Raw genomic sequence first — 22,967 nt, 5'->3', positions numbered from 1 at the left:
TACATAAAGCAAGGAAATATGAGAAGGAATGAGAGTCGTTTCTATGAAAACTAAGTGGAAAAGCTTCGGTAACGTTCCATAGAGGCTAATCATCACAAATGTCCATCAAACAGGTGTAGGGAAGGCCAATGCAAAAGTCTGTGGCAGCGAGGATCATACAAACTAAAACTACACGGGTTCTTGCACATAAAAAGATAGACAAATGAATGCAAGTTCATATGTTTTAAGTTATACTAAAGGGCTTTAAGTAAATCCTTTGTTTAGAGTTCTCTGTTTTACTCGACTTTTGATAAACCTGTAAACTAGATAAGAGGGCTTCTACTGTTTGAGAATTCAGGAAAGGCTGCACAGAGGAGGAAGTCCTTGAGCTGAGACCTCAAAGATAAATTTGCGACAGGGAAAAAGTAGGAAAAAGCAATTCATCGAAGGGAGGCAGGGCATTGAGGTGTGTTCAGGAGAATCCTAAGTAAAGTGCCTACTTCATTTTGGGACATGTGGTATATTTGGTAAAAGGCAGGTAGACTGAAGCTAGATTGTGAGGGGCCTTGAATGCCAGGCAGAGGAATTTGGACTTCATTATCATAAGTAATGGGAAACTACTGAAGGTTTCTCATCATGAGCACAGTGTGATGTGCTCTATGAAAACAATGTTTTAGGAAAGATTACTTTATCTGTACTATTAAAGGTGGAAGGAATAGAGAGCAAGACCAAGGGCAAGGCTGCCTATAGGAGAAACTACTGGCAAAGATTAGAAGGAATGTTTGAAGCCGTGACAGGCAATGGGAATAGGGAGGGAAAGGAAGAATGAAGTGATAGAGTAAAGGAAGCATCACTGGAAATGGTAAACGACTAGGTGAAGGGACAATGGAAAAGGGAGTGGTCAAACATGATTCCAAGGCTTTGAACCTGGTCAGTGGAGGGAGTGACAGCGTTGTTAGTAGAAATAAGGAAAGAAATGGGGAGAGAGTTGCCTATGGGAAAAGATTAAAGTTTGGTTTTAGACATACTGTATAAGAAGATAAAGCAGACAAACCACACAGGAATGGCAGGCTGGGTGTCAAAGCAGAGACAGGGAGATGGGCTGGCTGAGGATGCACATTTTGGAGAAAGCCAAAATGGAATAAATGATACTCCCTATGGCTCTTGACCACGTCTTTGTGTATCAAAGAGGATATCTGATCTTTCCCACACCAGCCAGCCCTCTGCCTTACAAAGACACTGCTAAATTCTTCTAAACTGCTCACATGGCTCATCTTTTTAATCAAATCCCATCTACTAAATAATGCAGAACGTAAATATTTATCTTTACCCATTGTGTGCACATCATAGTATAGAAATCTAGTTGATCTGATCTACATGCTATCCAGTGATTTTTCTAGTCAATTCTATTCTCCCATTTTTAAGATCTCAACAATGAGAATAATTGATGGTATGTGGAGAGAGAAGGGCAGACTAGTAAATTTTAGTCTTGTGGTGTATTTAGAGGCAAGAGGAGGAACAAAAAGGACAGACAGGACAATCAGAAAAATAGGAGGATAACAATAGTATAATATCATGGATGCTAAAGGAGCGTTTCAAAAAAGAAAGGCAGTCGATAGTATCAAATGTTTCAGACAATAATGGTAAATTTGACCAAACACTTTCCATGTGCCAGAAACTGGTCCAAGAAGTGTTTTGGTAAATTTTAACACTGCATTTTATTTATCTAACATATCCAAAATATTATCATTTCAACATCTAATCAAAGAAATTATAGTCTTTTTTCTGTATTAAGCCTTTAACAACTGGTGTTTATTTGAAACTTTCAGCACGTCTCAATCCTGGCTAGTCACATTTCAAATGCTCAGCAGCCCATGTGGGTGGTGGCTGCTGTCCTGGACAGACCCGTGCAGAAGGCCCTTGGGAGGGCTGGAGGTAGGGCACCTCCTCTAGGAGCTGCAGGGGATAAGGCACAGCGTCTGGCAGGCAGAAAACATGCAGAAATGTTAGCTCCATCCTTCGCCCACCCTCTGTGCCCATGACGGTTCACAGTTCTCTGGAATGACCCTGAGCCCTTCACTCCGCCTTCTAAAGCCTTCACTTCCTCACCTCCTTCTGACTTCTCCTCGAGCAAGTACAGTGGGGGCACTCTCACCACACCATCTGCTGATGCCGCCGTCACCACGGGCCTCAGCTGTTGTGGTACCTCCCCCAGAAGTGCCCCTGTCATCTGCTCCTACTCCCTCCAATCCATTCTCGACTGAGCAGCTGAAATGCTTTTTTGGTGATATTTTTATTGTGATTAAAAATACATAAGGTAAAAGCTCCCATTTTAATGTGTAAAATTCATTAGCGTTTAGTACATTCACAGTGGTGTGCAACCGTCACCACTATCCATTTCCAGAACTTTTCTTAATCCCCAAAAGAAGCTCTGTACTCATTAAACAATAACTCCCCATCCCTCCATCCTCCCCATCCCCTGGTAACCTCTATTCTCCTTTCTCTCTCTTCCAATTTGCCTATTCTAGGTGCCTCATATAAGGGATATTGTACAATATTTGTCCTTATGTTTCTGGCTTCTTTCATTTAGCATAATGTTTTCAAGCTTCCTCCATTTTGTAGCATGCATTAGAATTTCATTCCTTTTTATGGCTGAATAATATTTTGGTGTATATACCCCTTTTTTTTATCCATTTATCCGTTGGACATTTGAGGTGTTTCTACTTTTTGGCTGCTGTGAATAATGGTGCTATGAACATTGATATACAAGTGTCCAAGAACTTTCTAATGCATACCTCACTAAATCCTAACAACAATTCTGTGAAGTAGATACTATCTTCATTTTACAGATGGGAAGAAACAGGCCCAGAGAGGTGAAGTCATATAGCTGGTGAGTAGGATAGCCAGGATTTAAATGCAGCAATATTATCATTTTATGTGTGCCATGATGTGAAAGCACTGCTGTGTACCAGTGTGTTACAGCTGCCTCATCAACAGGGCAGAGAGCTGAGAGAGGTTGACTGGATATTTTGGAGCTCAGGAGTGACCAAGAATAAAGCAATATCAGCAGCAAGGTGGGGACAGTGAATTAGGTGGGGACGGCTGCAATAAAAGAGAAAAAGGGAAACAAGATCATAGCTAGAAAGCACAGCAGTGTTCAGTGAGTGGATTTTTTTCATGATGGAGAAAACCCTGACAGATTAAAGAAGTAGATTTTAAGATCATCAACAAAAGAATCACAACATTAAAGTCAGATGCCTTGAAAGATTAAAGAGATGGTCAGGCAGATAAAGTAATTAATGGACTCACTCTGGTATAATCCAAAGAAGGAAGATGCTGTACTTCCTGTGACAGCACTAAGCTTTTTGTGACACAGCACGTCTGCTATAAACATGGACAAAAGGAGTGAGAAGCCAACCACGCCTAACCAGTGGCAGGGCTTTATTCACTAGGAAGAAAGCATCATTCTGAATGACATTTTCTGCTACCTTGTTTGTTGCACTGTCTTTGAATCCTTTTTCAAGTATTTGTAGCAGATGTTTTTTCTTCACTGTAACTTCAGGATCAAAAACATAAAAAAGGCATTCCAGCATCTTTCGATAGCTCCTTAAGAGTAATTGAGACAAAAAAAGTTTGAGAATTGATTTCAAAAAAGCTTAGCCATAGATAAGATGACCGTATGTCCTGCTAGGATATTTCCCATTTACACTGCATGTTCCAGTGTCATTGTTAAACCTCCAACACCCTCAGGCTCAAAAAGACCCCCAATGTGGATACACTACGACGTCATTGTAGTCAAGGGAGATGCATAAAAAGGGGAATATTTACTAACAACGCATATTTTCAATATTGGAAAACAGAAAGACTTCTTCACAAAATAAAATCAGACTTTTGTAAAAATATTCCTTATGGAATTTGACTTCTTACTCTGAATCATGCATATCTTCATTGTCCAAAAACTTCTGGAATTTCTCTTCAAATTTTAGTCTCAGAATACGGTTGTTAACTTTGATGACACGTTTTACTGTCACACCTGTAATACCATATGTTCTGAAGTCCCAGGTACAAAAACGTGATATAATTAACTCACAGCAGGAATTAAACCTATATGGGAATACAGAATACATACAAAGAAAATAACAGATTTTTCTTAAAATATTGAAGAACACAAAGTTACACATGATAAAAATTATAGCTCATGCTTTATGCTTTTTGCTAAAGATACATCATATAGTAGCTCTGTTTTGGTTCAAACTGGGCACACATTAAATCAATAAAAGAGACACTAAACTTTGAAACTTAAAAATAATGGTTCTTTTGTTAATTATTATTTATTTGTTCTGACTAAAAGATACGCTGGTTGACAATCCTCCATTACTGAAACACTTTCTTTTTTGGCTTCAGTGAAACGATATGTTTCTGGCTTTCTTTTTATTGGCTGGTCCTTCATGGTTTTCTTTGTTGCTTCTTTTTCCCCTGACAGACTTCTAAATGTTGGATTGCCCCAGAAATCGGTCTTTTGTTCTCCTCTTGTTTCCATGAACACTATCCCTAGGTGATTTCATCTGGTCCTTTGGCAACATATAAAAATATATTTATATGTATACACACACACACACACACACACATATACACACAATAAATTCCAACATTTTGTTTCCAGACTTTATCTCTACCCTACTTAGCCGGATATACCCAGATGTGGACATCCAACTGCCTACTTGATATGTTCACTCGCACATGTAATAGGCCTCTCAAACTTAATTCATCCAATACCTGCCCCTAAACCTGCTCCTCTGAGGGTTTTCCACCTCAGCATACAGCACCACATCTAACAGGCAGCTTAGGTTAAAAACCCAGGAATAAACTTGGCCTCCTCTTTTCCTCACCAATATCCAATTCTTTGCTAAGTCTGTTTGGCTCTACATCTAAAATACATGGTGGGTGGGGAGATAAGATTGATGGTGTTTAAGGGTACAAACCTGTACCGAGTAGTAAAAAAGCCACAAAGATCTAATGCACAGTATAATGAATATAGTCAATAATACTGTACTATAATGATGTAATGTGATAAATATTGCTTCAATGGCAATCATAATACAATATATAAATATGTCAAAGTAACACAATATATAAAGTTTAGAAATTGTAACATGTCAAATTTATCAAATAAAAAATACATTCTGAATATGACCCTATTTCATCATCACCAACGTTATTACCTTAGTTCAAAACATCACCATCTCTCAGCTGGACTATCGCAATAACTTCATAACTAGGGATATGGAAGTGAAAGAGGCAGGGTCCCTGTCTCATGCAGCCTATATTCCAAGGAAGTTGGACAAAAAACCAAAACATAAATGAAGTCATTCCTAAACTGATGACTGATTTGAAGAAAGAGAGGCTGGAGTATGGAGTGCAGTGGGGGTTACTTAACATAGATCTTCAGTAAGATCTTTCAGAAAAGATGTTTGAGCTAAGAACTGAAAGACTCGGAGGGGCCAGCTATGTGAAGATCTCAAGATGACTGAAGTGCTCATTTACTCTCTGCTGCCCTCACCTGGCCATGTGCACAATAACTCTGGCCCTGTCTTAAACAGCACAATGTAGATTAAGACGAGATTGAAAAATGGATCAATCTGAAAAGGAAGTTAAGTGATCCTATATGGGATACATTGGCCTTTGATGAGATGTGTGGTCCCCACTGGCATAATCAACCAGGGCCTGAGCATGGGCGGACTAAGCTCACAGAGGTGAGCTTCCTGATGGGTGATCTCTCCATAAAACTAACATCTGAGCTCCTAATTTAGAGCATTTGCCTTTCTCACTAGCAAAGATTGAGCCAGTGCAGCTAGGAGCTCAGAGCTCCCTCAGAGCTGAAAAGTGAGCTGCCCAAACCAAACTCATCCCAGAGGAGCTCACAGTCTGGTAGAGGAGACAGATACAAGCAGAGTTACAAGCCAGCACGATGCTACAATCGGTTCAGAGGTCTGCCTACACACCCACATCGTCATGTGCAGCGGGAAACCTACAGTCTCATACAGAGGGATCACTTTCTGGGCCTAAATCAGTCCAAGTCACCCCTAAATAACATGTGCTAGAACCACAGAAGCTCATTATTACTTGCACTCTAATTATTGTCGTTATTATTCTTGCACTCTGACAGAAACTGGCATTTTATGTAAATAAAGTTGTTGTTATATAGTAACAAAAAGGTAATTAAAAAGTACCCTTGAGGGTAATCAAGAATAGACGGAAGTGATAAATGGACGATACCTAGCTTCTCGTCCGATCCCCCGGAACGCAAGACCCAGGAATGGCAAAGGAAACTCATGACGTGCCATCCTTTCAAAGAGCTTTTCTTTGGGAACTCAGCAGCTGAGCCCTTCCTTACATGGAATTCTTAGGGCCCTGGAGATAGGGAACCCTGGTGCTAAGAAGACATGGGCTCTGTGCCACCTGGGGCCCTAGAAGTAAAGCAATCCACTCACCTGACCATGTGGGGATGAGAAAACACCACAGAGTGCTGGAGTACTGCTGCAGGAGGGAGAATGGAGAAGTACCGCGACTGTCAGTATTAGCAGTACCTCAGAGGGGATGACAACTCACAGCACTGCTGAAAATGTGCCCCATGCACTGGGCAGCGTGACTACTGAGGTATATGCGTTTTAGTCTGAACCTAAAATAATGACTCTCTACCACTTCATATAAAATAACATCTCAATCTGCTACACCTCTCCTTCAAGGAGTCCCATAGATGTAAAGGCAAAATTCAAACTACTAGCCCAGACTGCGAGACCCTTAAGGATCAGGCCTTGTCATGTGCAACTACAGGTAGTTCTCCAAATGTCTGTACTGTTTCCATACCCTTTCACACGCTGTTTCCTCTGCCTGGAAAGTCCTTCTTCTAATTCTTTGCATACTTAACTTTTATCTGTCCTTCAAAATTCAGATCAAAGCATGTCCCTCAAGTGTCCCCATTTCCAGAAAACTTTCTCTAAACCCCCATTCTGCTTTGATATTCACAGAGCTGGCCCCACCTACATTGTCCACACTTGCAATTATCCCAGAACTTATTACTGTTTCATTACCATCGTCTTCCATACCAGACTGCAGGCTTGATGAGAGCAGGCACTATGTCTTATTTGACTTTTACCCCTAGCACCTAGCATGGAGTCCAGCCCATGGCAGAAGCTCAGTGGATGGATGCTGAGTAAGTGAACAAAGTAGAAAAGATTCAAAGATTAATATGACGCAGTCTGTCTCTTCATTGAGTTTATAAACCAATGGGGCAGAAAAAATAATGGGACCAGTACAAGCAAAACTGCAATAGAGAATGAGATAGGAGAGATACAACTCAGTGTTATGAAGATTCAATAATAATAATAATAATAATGATTATATGTGATGGAGATACAAGAAGATCTCTCACAAAAGAATGGTTCTAGATGTTGGCTTGCAGATAAAGTAAGTTTTGACAGGCAGTGATGCAGTGAGGGTAAGGGAAGCAAGACATCCTGGGTGAAGGAAGCAGAACAAACAAAACCACTTACGGACTCGGTATGTTCTAAGAGCACTGAGGCACACACAGTTTGTCTGACTCCGAAGGGGTGTGAAAAGGAGTTAGGACAGTTTGGAGACCACACAGTGAAGGACACTGACAGTCATGGTGAAGAGTTTGAATGTAATTTGAAAGGTAACAGGTTGCTATAAGAGGCTTTTGTTTCGTTTTTAACAGAGAGCTGTCTGTGTAGGAAGCATGCCAGCAGGGACCATATGCAAAACCATTTAGGTATCTTTACTGATTGATTAGCAAATCTGCCTACTGCATACAAACACTGTGCTAGATGCAGCAATAGCCTAAAAGAAAGGTTATCATGCCCTGTGTGCAGGTGATTTTGGTCACAATGGAGGAGAGAATAAATGCAAGAGACGTGGAGGAGAACCTGTGGTCTTGGCCTCATTGGATGTGGAGATTGAAGGAAAAATGGAGTCAAGGATGGCTTTGATGTTTGCTGAGCCTCCATCACTGAGAGGATGGTAGTGCCACGAACAAGATTGGGGAGTCAGAAGGAAGAGGTTGCTTGTGGGCAGGAAGAGGAAAACAAAAACATAAAACTTAAGAACTAAGTATTTTCACATTACCTTGTCTAATGCTAGCAGTAATCTTTAGTGGTAGATTTTAATTTTTCTCATTTTTACAGATGAAGTTCAGATGGGTTAAATAACAGTTTCAAGACCACACAGAAAGTTTTGCTGACTCTAACCATACTGTATATTTCATTACTTCATGTTCCTTTTTGAATATGTTGAGTTTGCTTTGCCAGTTAAACATCCAGCTAGAAATGTCTAACAAGTAGAAATTCAGGGCTGGAGTAAAGGAGAGAGATTATAACTATAAGTAATTTTTGAAAGTGCAGGAATAGAAGACACTGGCAAGGGAGAGTGTAAAAAGAAAATAGAAATTGTCTGAGTACAGAAACAAGAGAGGTGAAGTTACAAGGAAGGAATGGTTAACAGCATTAAGTACTGTAGAGGTTAGGAGAGTGAGGACCCCTCATTGCACTGGGTACCTCACTCTATTCAGTGGGACCTGAATTTGTGAGCATCCACAGCGGTGATACACATCATTCACTAAGATATTCAGTGACACAGAGAGCTGCCTACAAATGTTCCTAATATAGAAATGATGCACTCATTTAGCAAATGTAGAATGGATATATTTTTAAATGGCTGGAGCTTAATAAAGTCTATTCAAATGTACTTCAAAATCCTAAACAAGGGTTTAATAAATACTGCTAACTGACTTGCTAACTTACACCAATATCAGTATAAAATAAAAAGTTTATCTGCTGTAGCTCCATGAAATAGTACAGCATGAAATCTTTATATAAAGCTAATTACTGAAAATCATTATATATGCAAAAGTGAAACTGTTAAATGAGTATCAGTAAAGTGATGTGGAAATGTCAATTAGTAATCTATTGAGCTATCCATCCAGCCAGCCCTGTGCTAGATGTTACGATTTATAAGGCAAATGAAACATTATATTTGTCTCCAAGGAGCTTACAGAGGCATTTATACATTATTTTGTGGTGCTTTAAAGTTATTTCTTTAAATTGTAAATGCCCTGTATCTATAACCAGGTTGAAAGCTTCTCAAGCACAAGGGCAGCATCTTTGAGGCTGTGGAGCCCCCACTTGATAAATGTTGTCTGATATCAACGGATAACACAATTGGGAATACGTAGGTAAATAATAGGAATCTATAATGACAATGCTATAGTGGCAACAAGCAAATCTCTGTAAAAGAGGGACTTTTTTAAGACTGAAAAATACAGCCCTTTTATTTAATGAAAGAAATGAAGCTAAGGAATATTGAACAATATACAATTAGAAATCTGCAATGCTCTATTGCTAAAGAAATAAACAGGAGTGATGTCAGCAACGTGGCAGATGAGCTGTTCCCTTTGTCTCTCCCCCTCTGAATTACAACTAAACAGACATCCACTGACCCATACAGCACAACGGGATACCTGAGAGACCCATGCAGCTATACATCTGAAGATGGATGGACTGGGTTTCTGGGAAGCAGTGGAGGTAGGTGGGTGCTCCTGTCCTTCTCCCCCAGCAGCAGCAAGCCGGGTCACAGGTCCTTTTACGGTGGCCGGTGCTACTCTAAGAGGAGGCGGGGACAGCCCAGACTGTGGGCGAATGTTATCCTGGCCCACGGGAGTGCACACTATGCTGCTGCAGCAGCACCAGTAGGAACAAGCCTGAGCGCAACTGTAAGCGGAGGCAGCAGCAGCCGTGTATGTGCGCATAAACACTACCCCAACCTGCGGGAGCACCCACTGTACTCCTGCAGCCCCAAAGGATGGCCCCAGCTCAGACCCTGAGAAGACGCCCCATCCACAGAACACAGCGGCCCATGTGACTGTCAGTCAAGGTGGTGGCAGCCCAGCACACATGCGAACACCATCCTGGCCTGTGGGAGCACCCATTGTATCCACACACTTCTAGCAGATGGGGAGGGATCAGAAACACAGCTCCTGCTTCCCCCCAGTGGCAGCAGGTGGTATCTGCAACCTGATACTACCACAAACGTGCCAGCAAAGGATTAGTTCTTCAAACGCCATGAAAAACTACAGTAACAATTTAGAGCAGAAGGAAAATGACAAGTCTCCAGAAACCAACCCTGAAGTCACAGAAATTTACAGTCTAAATAACACAGAATTCAAAATAGCTGTCATAAAGAAACTCAGTGAGTTACAAGAAAACTCAAAAAGAGTTCAGTGAGCTCAGGAATAAAATTAACGAGCAGAAGGAATACTTCACCAAAGAGATTGAAACTATATATAAAAAAAAACCCAAACAGAAATTCTGGATATGAAGAACACAATTAATGAGATAAAAAATAATCTAGACTCCTCGAAAAATAGAGCTGACATTATGAAGGACAGAATTAGTGATTTAAAGGATAGAAATATAGAAATGCTTCAGGTGGAGGAGGAGAGAGAACTAAAATTTTTTAAAAATGAAGGAATTCTTTGAGAAATATCCAAATCAATTAGGAAAAGCAATATAAGAATTATAGGTATTCCAGAGGGAGAAGAGGGGAAGAAAGGAGCAGAGAGCTTGTTCAAAGAAATTTTAGCTGAGAACTTCTTAAACCTAGGGTAGGAACTGGACTTACAAATACATGAGACCGATAGAACTCCTAATTACATCAATGCAAAAAAATCTTCTCCAAAGCATATAATAGTAAAACTGGCAAAAGTCAGTGACAAAGCAAAACTCTTAAGGGCAGTAAGGCAGGAGAAAATAATCTACAAAGGAACCCTTATCAGGCTTTCCGCAGATTTCTCAGTAGAAACCTTACAGTCTAGGAGAGAGTGGAAAGATATATTCAAAATCGTGAAAGACAAAAACTTTCAGCCAAGAATACTCTATCCAGTGAAACTATCCTTCAGATATGATGGAGAAATAAAAACTTTCCTAGATAAACAAAAGCTGAGGGAGCTCGTTGCCATTAGACCTCCTTTACAAGAAATGATAAAGGAAGCCCTCATACCTGAAATGAAAAGGCAAAGGTGTACAAAGCTTTGAGCAAGGAGATAAACAGACAAAATCAGAAAACTGCAGTTCTCTAACAGAATAGGTTAGAAAACTTTGAATTATAACATAAAAAGATAAAGGGAAGGAAAGCATCAAAAATAACTATAAACACTTCAATTTGGCACAGATTCACAACACAAAACAGAATAATTTGTGAGCACAATAACTCAGAAGGGGACAAGGAAAGGGATGGAATCTACTTAGGCTAATGGAGATAACAGGCTATGAGAAAATGGACTACCTCATCTACAAGAACTTTTATACAAACCTCATGGTAACCACTAAATGAAAAATCAGAACAGAGCCACAATTCATAAATAAAGAGAAAACTGAGGAAACCACCTCAGAAAACCACCAAACTGAAATGGCAGTCAGAAATAAAAGGCAAGAAAAACAATGGAAATATAGAACAACCAGAAAACAAGAGACAAAACGGCAGTATTAAGCCCTCATATATCAATAATCACTCTAAATGTAAATGGATTGAATTCTCCAATAAAATACACAGAGTAGCTGGATGGATTAGAAAACAAGACCCAACAATATGCTGCCTCCAGGAAACACTTCTCAGCTCTAAAGACAAACAGGCTCAGAGTGAAAGGATGCAAGATGATACTCCAAGTAATTGGTAAACAAAAGAAAGCAGGTGTTGCCATACTTATATCAGACTAAGCAGACTTCAAGATAAAAAAGACAGTGTGAGACGAAGAAGGGCAGTATGTAATGATAAAAATTACTTTCCACTAAGAGGACATAACATTTATGAATATATGTACCTAACACAGGGGCACCAAACTATACAAAGCAAGTATTAACAGACCGAAAGGGAGAAACTAACAGTAACACAACAGTAGTAGGCGACCTCAACACCCCACTTAAATCAATGGATCCAGACAAAAAGTCAACAGGGAAATAGTGGATTTAAATGAAACACTTGACCAGATGGACTTAGTAGATGTATGTAGAACCTTCCATCCAAAACAGCAGAACACACATTCTTCTCAAGTGCACATGGAACATTCTCAAAGATAGACCATACGTTGGGAAACAAGGCAAGCCTCAATAAATTTAAGAAGATTGAAATCATATCAAGCATCTTTTCTGACCACAATGGTATGAAACCAGAAATTGGCTACAAGATGAAAGCTGAAAAAGTCACAAATATGTGGAGACTACCAACATGCTACTGAACAACCATTGGATCGATGAAGAAATCAAAGGAGAAATTAAAAAGTACCTGGAGACAAATGAAAATGAAAATACAACATACCAACTCTTATAGGATGCAGGAAAAGTGCTTCTAAGAGGGAAATTTATGGCATTACAGGCCCACCTCAACAAACAAGAAAAATCTCAAATAAGCAATCTTAAACTACACCTAACAGAACTAGAAAAGGAACAAAGCCCAAAGTCAGCAGAAGGAGGGAAATAATAAAAATTAGAGCAGAATTAAATGAAATAGAGACTGAAAAAACAATAGAAGGGATCAATGAAACTAAGAGCTGGTTCTCTGAGAAGATAAACAAAATTGACAAACAAACCCTTAGCCAGATTCACCAAGAAAAAAAGAGAAGGCTCAAATAAATAAAATTTTAAATGAAAGAGGAGAAATTACAATAGCTACCACAGAAATACAAAGGATTATAAGAGAATACTATGAAAAACTACATGCCAACAAACGGGATAAGCTAAAAGAAAAGGATAAATTCTTAGACTCATAAAACCTCCAAAAAATGAATGAAGAAGAAATAGAGGATCTGAATAGACCAATCACAAGTAAAGCGATTCAAACAGTAATCAAAAACCTCACCCAAGACAAAAGCCCAGGACCAAATGGCTTCTCTGGAGAATTCTACCAAACATTCAAAGAAGATTTAATACCTATCCTTCTAAAACTACTCCAAAAAAATGAAGAAGGTGGAATGGTTCCTTATTCACTCTATGAGGCCACCATTACCCTGATACCAAAACCAGGCAAGGACATCACAAAGAAGGAAAATTACAGGCCAATATCGCTGATGAACACAGATGCAAAAATCCTCAACAAAATATTGGCAAACTGAACACAGCAATATGTTAAAAGGATCATACACCGTGATCAAATGGGATTTATACCAGGGATGCAAGGAAGGTTCAACATCTGCAAATCAATCAATGTGATATACCACACTAACAAAATGAGAAGTAAAAATCACATGATCATCTCAATAGATGCAGAGAAAGAATTTGACAAGATCCAACATTCATTTCTGATAAAAACTCTCAATAAAATGGGTCTAGAAGGAAAGTAACTCAACATAATAAAGACCATATATGACAAACCCGCAGCCAACCTCATACTTAAGGGTGACAAACTGAAAGCCATCCCTCTGAGAACAGGAACAAGACAAGGGTGCCCACTTCACCACTCCTATTCAACATAGTACTGGAGGTTTTGGCCAAAGCAATCAGGCAAGAAAAAGAAATAAAGGGTATCCAAATTGGAAAGGAAGAAGTGAAACTCTGACTGTGCATGACATGACTCTATATATAGAAAACCCTAAAGAATCTATCAGAAAACTATTAGAAATAATCAACAACTACAGCAAAGTTGCAGGGCACAAAATCAACTTACAAAAATCAGTTGCATTTCTATACACTAATAATGAACTAGCAGAGTGAGAAGTCAAGAATACAATCCTATTTATAATCGCAACAAAAAGAATAAAATATCTAGGAATACATTTAACCAAAGAGGTGAAAGACCTATGCACCGAAAACTGTAAGACATTATTGAAAGAAATTGAAGAAGACATGAAGAAGTGGAAAGATATTCCATGCTCATGGATTGGAAGAATAAACATAGTTAAAATCTACAAATTCAATGCAATACCAATCAGAATCTCAATGGCATTCTTCACGGAAATAGTACAAAGAATCCTAAAATTTATATGGAACAACAAAAGACCCTGAATAGCCAAAGCAATCCTGAGAAAAAAGAACAAAGCTGGAGTTATCACACTCCCTGATTTCAAGATATACTACAAAGTGACAGTAATCAAAACAGCATGCTACTGGCACAAAAACAGACACACAGATCAATGGAACAGAACCGAAAGCCCAGAAATAAAACCACATATCTATGGACAATGAATCTTTGACAAATGAGCCAAGAACATAACAATGGAGAAAGGAAAGTCTCTTCAATAAATGGTGCTGGGAAAACTGGACAGCCACACGCAAAAGAATGAAAGTAGACCATTATCTTACACCATACACAAAAATTAATTCAAAATGGATTAAAGACTTAAATGTAAGACTCGAAAACATAAAACTCCTAGAATAAAACACAGGCAGTACACTCTTTGACATCGGTCTTAGCAGCATCTTTTCAAATACCATGTCTACTCAGGCAAGGGAAACAAAAAAATAAACAAATGGGACTACATCAGACTAAAAAGTTTCTGCAAGGCAAAGGAAACCATAAACAAAACGAAAAGACAACTCTCCAACTGAGAGAAGACACTTGCAAATCATATATCTGACAAGGGGTTAATTTCCAAAATATATAAAGAACGATACAACTCAACAACAAAAAACCAAACACCTAGCCAAAAAATGGGCTATGGGCTATGAACAGACATTTTTCCAAAGAAGATACACAGATGGCCAACAGGCACATGAAAATATGTTCAACATCATTAATTATTAGGGAAATGCAAATCAAAACTACAATGAGATATCGCCTTACACCAGTCAGAATGGCTATAACTAATAAGACAAAAAATAATAAATGTTGGAGAGGATGTGGAGAAAAAGGGCGGTGCTTGTGGGAAGGCAAACTGGTGCAGCCACTATGGAAAACAGCATGAAGATTTCTCAAAAAATTAAAAATAGAAATACTATACAATCCAGCTATCCCAGTACTGGGTATTTATGCAAAGAACTTGAAATGAACAATTCAAAGAGATTCATGCACCACGACGTTCACTGCAGCATTATTCACAATAGCCAAGACGAGGAAGCAACCCAAGTGCCCTCAACTGATGAATGGATAAAGATGTGGTGTATACATACAATGGAATACTACTCAGCCATTAAAAAAGGACAAAATCATCCCATTTGCAACAACATGGACGGACCTTAAGGGTATGATGTTAAGCGAAATAAGCTAGACAGAGAAAGATAAACATGGCATGATTTCACTCACATGTGGAAGATAAACACATGGATAAAGACAACAGATTAGTCGTTACCAGAAGGGTAAGGGGTCAGGGGATGGGTGAAAGGCGTAAAGGGGCACATATATATGGTGATGAATAAAAATTAGACTATTGGTGTGAGCACAATGTAGTCTATACAGAAACTGATATATAATAATGTACAGCTGAAATTACACAATGTTATAAACCATTATGACCTCAATAAAATAACTGAAAAAAAAAAGAAATAAACAAAGGTTATTTTGATAGAAAACCTTTATAGTTGAGTTCTAGCTCTACTCCAGTACTTTTTAAATACTAAACCATTGGCTTTAAAAATATTAATAAAAGAGAAGTCAGTGTTTACATAACCATATATGTAGCACACGGACCAGTTTAAAGCAATTTGGCAGTTTTTTTCTTAACATTTGCATAAGATTAGAGCTAAGGTGGCCAAACTTGTAGTTCGTTAAAAGTAAAAAACAGTCCTTGAAATTCTGCTAACATATATATGATTTTCTCCTTAAAATGGATCAAGGTTATTCTTATGAAAACCAAGTAAACAATTGTTAATGCTTATCAAAATCCATCAAAGCTATCTAATTTACTATTAGGCTGGCATAGTTACCTAAATGGCTTTTTAGTCATTTTGCTTTTACGATTTTTTCATTAATCTACCTGCTTTATACAGAGCTTACCTTGCAATAAGTAAAAAAGAAACAGAAATAATAAAAAACAATTCTGTTTAGGTTGAGTGAATATAAATGAAAGACTAAAAAAATTATCCATGCATCCTACAGAGAGATACCTTTCAATTTCTGCACTTGAAAGATCAAGGTCTCTGCTTGTTTACATGGGAACTGGGATGAACATCTTTTCTATCTTTGTGCATAAACATCAACTATTGTGGTTAAGCAAACAGTAGGTGAGCGCTGGGCAAATGGATGTATTGATACAAAAGAAAGTATTTTAAAAGGTCTCTTTCTGCCTCGGGCAAAGCTTCTCACACTTTTCCTCAAAGTAACCCCAAGGTCCTTGAGAAGCTTTTACTCACAGAGGTGAGTAAAAGCCACATATAACAGGAACCGGGGGCTTGGTTTAACGTCACCCATAACAGCCACACATTTTTCTTTCTAAAAAGTTAATGCAAATTTTGCATTGTATTCCATAAAAATCTGTGTTTGTTTCAACACGGACTGAGTAAAATCATCCTTGGGTGACACATCAGGTCCATTGCATAGCCTTACGTGTTTCCTGCTTTCGTCACACGTCCATGTTTGCAGTTGCTTCTAAGGTTCCAGGGTGATCTTTGGCTTATTCATGGGCTTCTCAATTTTGAGGAAATGATTGTAGAAATGTGAAAGTTATAATTAGTGATATTTTTCTGCAAAGGTTTTCTTTCTTTCTTTTTTTTTTTTTGAGGAAGGTTAGCCCTGAGCTAATATCTGCTGCCAATCCTCCTCTTTTTGCTGAGGAAGACTGGCCCTGAGCTAACATCCATGCCCATCTTCCTCTACTTTATATGTGGCACACCTGCCACAGCATAACGTGCCAAGCAGTGTGTGGGTCTGCACCTGGGATCTGACCCGGTGAAACCCTGGCTGCCGAAGCAGATCTTGCAAAACTTAACCACTGTGCCACGGGGCCAGCCCCCCCCTCTTTTTTTTCTTTTTATGGATTTTGTGTGTGTGTGTGTGTGAGGAAGATTGTCCCCGAGCTAACATTTGTGTCCATCTTCCTCTATTTTGTATGTGGGATGCTGCCACAGCATGGCTTGATGAGCAGTATGTAGGTGTGCACCTGGGATCTGAACCTGCAAAGCCCAGGCCGCTGAAGCGGAGTGTGCAAACTTAACCACTACACCACCCGGCCAGGATCTTTCTTTTTGGTTGTACCCTCTAGTTGAGGCAACACAACCACTTCCTTGTTTCTACCAGCTGGACTTGATTCTGAAGTGTGGATGCTACTTCCTGCTTCTGTTTCTGGTGGCTATTTCCATTTCTGTCTAAATGGACTTTTTACCTGAATTCCTGGTTTATTAAGTGTATGCCTTATTCTAGCTTGTAGAGTCTGTGTGCACCCTGACTCTAGCTAGCGCTAGACAACTGGTTTGACTTTGACCATGGACCCCCAGGACATTTACTAGGCAGCCTCCTCTGGTGTTTACAACCTGCTGTTGCCAATCCTGCTGTGCCATTCCTTCTCTGATCTAGCTTCTCACCCAATATTCAGAATCCAGGGCTATAGCCAGTCCGGAAATAAACAGTATAAACATACATAAAATTAATACTTGACCGTAACTTCTAAATTATATTCTGCTCTTGGGCTAAGGGAAATTGGGTAAAGAGCAATGAAATACCATTAGGATGTCTCAAGATACTGCCATGTATCTCATGGTAGTAGCGTAAAAAGAGAAATGTATAGGTGGTAAAGTAGGTGTCTGCCAATTTTCAGTGGATGAATATTTTATATGAAAAATGTTTTGAAAATGGGACATTTTAAGATTTTTATAAGTTGATATTTTGGTTGATGATCCTAAGCACTTAAAATTATCTTTAAAGCTATAACTAAACTTCAAACAGATTTACCAGTCATCAGATCGAGTGCCTTCTTCAAAGTGGATATTTCCTACAGTCTCCAACTCAATTAACAAAAATGGTATCAGTAAACCATGACTTTTCTTCTTTTGCTTTACTTCAACACGATAAATTGCTTCAATTCTGTTCAAGAAAAAAATATATAAAGCTATTAAAAACACAGCATTAAAATTCATGATAGAGTTTTTAAAAACTGATGTTAAAATACAAGGCTTTTGTCAATAGATAAAGAAAGCTTGGTGTTAACAGTTAAACCAAAAAAAGACATTCTATTCTTGGCAATTAAAATCAGCCTAAATTTTGTCAAACTCAGAATTAAGTGAAGGTTAGAAGACTCTCCTGGCTTCACCACTCATGGCTCTCAGATCTTAGACAAGTCACAACATTTGTATGCTGCCGTTTCTCAGTAAAATGGCAATACTAATAATATCCACACCCGAATAGGATTTTTTGAGGGTTATATGCAAAATACAGGCAAAGCTCTTAGCAAAGAGTTTGGCACAGAGCAAGAACTCAGTAAATGTTAGTTATTATTTTGTTAGTATTATTACAGGGCAAACTAACTCATCCACTTAGTACCCTAGTAAATAAAAAAATTCACAGTACTTACTAAGTCTTCTTGCTTTATATTTCTAGTTATACTCAACCTAAGTTTATTTCTACATGATTCCAGACAACTGTGTATGTGCTTTGCCTGGTCTCATCTAATGTCATGAGTTTCTGCACCATTAGCAGTTAATGTTAAAAAAAAAACTACTGTTTTCAGTTTGCAGAAACTAGTGGTGTGACAGGAAGCCATCCAGGGGAAGTTACTATTTCTTTTCAAGTATTGTCTCTGTTAAACTATATGCCAGCTTTGAATCCATGATGCCTATCTTTACTAGGAACTGGACTAGAAACACATTTCATATTTTACTCCATGCTATAATTCTTTTCACTCCTGAAGAAGGGAACTGAGCTCAACTGATGGCCCAGAACATTCTATTCTCTCATGTTTCAAATTTGAACAACTAGATAATTCATTAAACATACTCATCTAATTTTTTGTTCCAGAATGTTACCCTTTCATTCAAGGCATTTAGTTTGGTCAATAGCTTCTGTTGAAGACTTGGTTCTTCTGTGACACTTTCACAGTTCTTTGATTTTTCAAGCTCAGTTACTTTACTGCTATTGGATCTATCATTGTGCCCTTTGCCAGATCCCTTGAGTTCAGCCAGTTCCCGTTCCAACTGTTGAAATCAATGTACCAGAGAGCAAAAGCTTTTAGTGGAATCTATTAAATATATAGTTAATTTAAATTAACAAAGTAAAATCTAGATAATAAATAGGTCAAACTCCATAAAAACATGGCAACCTTGTGATTATAACCTTGGTACAAGTTCAGTCAGCCAATTTCTCTTGACCAAGTGAAAGACAATCTTAAATACTTCAAACATAGCAGTTCTCTCAATTGAAAATGAGAAACGAAAAGAAATAGATTTTTACATATTACTGATGAGTTTGCTCTATCAAAGCCAAAATAAAATTATAATAAATGCTTGTTTCGTTACAAATAAACTAATGTGACTTTTATCACACATACTTTTCAATTTTTCAATAACCTTGGTATTTGGGGGAAAAACCATAAAAAATACACAAAAGCATGTATAAAGGGGTGCACATTTTTCCTTATGCCTCAGTCTCCTATATGGCTCAGCACAGCAATATCTTTATTTAAAATTTTGACACTTGGGTTTTTTTGGTTCATAGCAGACTTTTGCATTCATTTGTATTTTTTAAAATATACATTAAATAGGATTTATCTTGATTACTGAGGTTTTGGGCCCTCCCTCAAATTTTGGGCCCAGGACGAGTGCCTCACTTGCCCAAATCCCAGACTTGTAGGATTTCAAGATAAACTGTACTGTCCACAGAGAAGTGTATACAAACAGAAATGTACTAATTATCTGTGGTCCCTCGAGAATGGCTATATCCAGCTATTAAAAAACAAATTAAGCTTATTTATAAACATGTCTGTAGCTTATATAATCTATAGCTATTATTTTTCATGTTTTCAGGTATTACTTAATACATTCATTTGCACATGAAAATGGCAAATGTGAAATGATTTCCATATACTGGCTCTTCTGTGATTTTTATTCAAATAAATCATTTAAATTTTGTTAATGTTTTATGTTAAGAATATCTTTCTGATTATAATATGAATTTAAACCTGTTCATTTTAGAAACCATATTACATATATTTAAGACTTAGCTTTTAATGCCTACATAATATTCTATCTTATCTTTTCTTGTTTTTTTTTTGAGGAAGATGAGCCCTGAGCTAACATCTGCCATCAATCCTCCTCTTTTTGCTCAGGAAGACTGGCCCTGCGCTAACATCCGTGCCCATCTTCCTCTGTTTTATGTGGGATGCCTGCCACAGCATGGCTTGACAAGTGGTGCATAGGTCAGCACCTGGGATCCGAACCGGTGAACCCAGGGCCGCTGAAGTGGAAAGAGGAACTTAACTGCTGCGCCACTGGGCTGACCCCCATAATATTCTATCTTAAGAATGAATGATTCTTCTTCTCTTGTTAAACATTTAGTAGTTTCCAATTTTTTGTTATTAACAGTGCAGTGATGAATACCCTTATATATAAATATTTATCCAAATATCTTTAGAAGAGAGTGCTAGAAGTAGATTCCATGGGGTCAACGGCTATGAGCATTTTTAGGCTGTTAATACAGTTATTTGTTGCTAACAATGGGGATAGTTCTGAGAAATGCATCATTAGGCGATTTTGTCATTGTGGGAACATCACAGAGTGTACTTACACAAACCTAGATGGTATAGCCCACTACACACCTAGGCTATTTGGTACTAGCTTATGGGACCACCATCATAAATGCAGTCCGTCGTTGACCGAAATGTCATTATGTGCCGCATAACGGTGTATATGACCCAAATTACAACACCATCAGTGGTGTAATAGTGTCACACCCATCTTCACCAGCCTGAGTGCTATCAAAGCATGTGTTATGCTTTGACAACTTTATAGGTGAAAATGATTATCTTAATTCACACTTGAAAATTAATAATCAAGTTCAGCTCTTCTTTCAAATGTTTATTAGTCATTTTTTATTTCTTCTTTTGTAAAATGGTAGATGTATTTTGCTCAGTTTTTCTATTTGGATATTTACTTTTTGTCTTGTTTTATTTATGAGTATGTTTATGCTAAAGATATTATGTTTGTCCATCATGTTTGTTGAAAACAATTTTTTCAGATTGTCATTTGTTTATTTTCATTAATGATGCTTTTTAGTAAAAAAGGACTTTACTTTCTTTTAATCAGATCTACATCTGTTCCTTTGTGATTTCTAGTATTCTTTTATTTGGCAGGCTGAGGTCAGTTAAATATATTAATCTATATATTCTTCAGTTTTGCCAGGTTTTCCTTTCAACATTTACCTCTTTTTTCCCCATTGGTATTTACTTTAAGTAAAGTGTAATCTAAGGGTCCAGTTCCCTTACTCCCAAGTAGCTGGACTATCTTTATTAACACCGTTTGTTAAATAAGTCATTATTTTTTCATACTTTTAAAAAAATACAAGTTGTTCTAAAATATACAAAGTTGTGCTCTGAGGTAAATAATCCTTAATTTTTCAGGGTCTACTTTTAGTAAAGGAAATCCAATTTCTTCTAAATTTAAAAAGCACACATAATGTAACTACTAAAGTGGAGCTTGAGTCTGGCCCCATGGCCGAGCGGTTAAGTTCGCGTGCTGCGCTTCAGCAGCCCAGGGTTTCACTGGTTCGGATCCTGGGTGTGGACATGGCGCTGCTCATCAGGCCACGTTGAAGTGGCGTCCCACATACCACAACCAGAAGGACCCACAATTAAAATATATAACTATGTACTGGGGGGATTTGGGGAGAAAAAGTAAAAAAATAAAAAAGAAGATTGGCAACCGTTGTTAGCTCAGGTGCCAATCTTTGAAAAAGTGGAGCTTGATATAAAGTTCCCACCTTGTAGCATACCTTAATAGTATTAGTGAAGGGATATTTTAGCACTTTAGACAAAAAAAAGAATTTGGAGCACAGCCTGCTGGTATCCAATAAAAATGCAGCTGAAATAAGTCTAACAGATCTTTATAATTCTCTGAATCACAGTGAATTATACAGCTTTTGGAAAATCTTATAAATTAATAAGCCTATACCTTTTTTGAATTGTAGATTTCTAAGCACAGAATGAAGCTTAGTTAAGCACCTGAAATCAAAACTTTTTTGGGGTAAACTAGACTTGAAACTCAGTATTAATAAAAAAAATTATCCATATATGTATACCTATATATAAAATTTAAAAGATAATGCTATTTTATCTGCCAGTTTTCTTAAGATGTGGCCACTGAAATTTTACACTATTAATCTTACATTTTTTCTCACAAAGCTGAATAATTTTATTCGTTCTTCTGGCAACTTCTGTAATTTACATTTTCGATCTTTCAGTTTTTCAAGGTCTTCATTAAGATGCCTCTGAACAGTTTTTATACGCATATTGTAATACATTATTTTTTTCATTGCTGTTGTCTAAGAGTGAGAAAAAAACAAAAGATTAGCTGAAACACAAAACATTATAGGTAATGATTAGTGGTATTATACGAGTGCGATATGTTCTATGTAACACTCCGAAAGTTCTGCGTGCTCGAGTACTGCTAATGATGATAGTTGAAATGATAATAGCTATACAGAGTTCTATATTTATATTTATAAGCAAAATGTAAAATTCCAAAGATTTTCTTTGTGGATAAGATTTTAAATGAGGCATATTGACATTTATTTCCAGGATGACAACATAAACAGACTACAGACAGAATGCAGTGTACAAAATAGTATTGTTTAGCCAATGAGTCAGTACTGCTAAAGCAAATATACACATTATTCCCATTTGATTAATTTAGGGAAAAAAATAAAGAAATTAAAAAGAATTAAAAGCAAATGTAACATTATTCAATTCATTTTTCAAAAGCATGGCTAAGAAACAAGATTTCATGTTTTTTCCCCCAAATATATAAAAGGATGCTCTAAATGAACTTGTTTTTATATTGAGCAAA

The 22,967-nt window shown here is 37.7% G+C and overlaps 1 protein-coding gene across 5 annotated transcripts in view; it reads right to left on the bottom strand.

Annotated features, from left to right (window-relative positions):
- LRRC9 (leucine rich repeat containing 9) overlaps positions 1-22,967 on the bottom strand; it is a 115,044-nt gene that overhangs the window by 67,873 nt on the left and 24,204 nt on the right. For all 5 annotated transcript variants that reach the window (XR_006530143.2, XM_044773679.2, XM_070513710.1 and 2 more), the window contains 5 exons: positions 22,288-22,443; positions 18,907-19,103; positions 17,866-17,997; positions 3,907-4,083; positions 3,468-3,585 (listed from right to left, as the gene is read on the bottom strand). Coding sequence is in view for 4 of the 5 variants with exons in the window: in XM_044773679.2 (XP_044629614.2) it covers positions 3,468-3,585; positions 3,907-4,083; positions 17,866-17,997; positions 18,907-19,103; positions 22,288-22,443 (780 nt within the window). In the remaining variant the exon portion in view is untranslated. The remainder of the gene's footprint in view (positions 1-3,467; positions 3,586-3,906; positions 4,084-17,865; positions 17,998-18,906; positions 19,104-22,287; positions 22,444-22,967) is intronic.

This window comes from Equus asinus, chromosome 7 (genome assembly GCF_041296235.1).
Source record: "Equus asinus isolate D_3611 breed Donkey chromosome 7, EquAss-T2T_v2, whole genome shotgun sequence".
Taxonomy (NCBI): domain Eukaryota; kingdom Metazoa; phylum Chordata; class Mammalia; order Perissodactyla; family Equidae; genus Equus; species Equus asinus.
The sequence above is the reverse complement of the archived record's forward strand: the minus strand, read 5'-3'. Positions and strand labels throughout refer to the sequence as shown.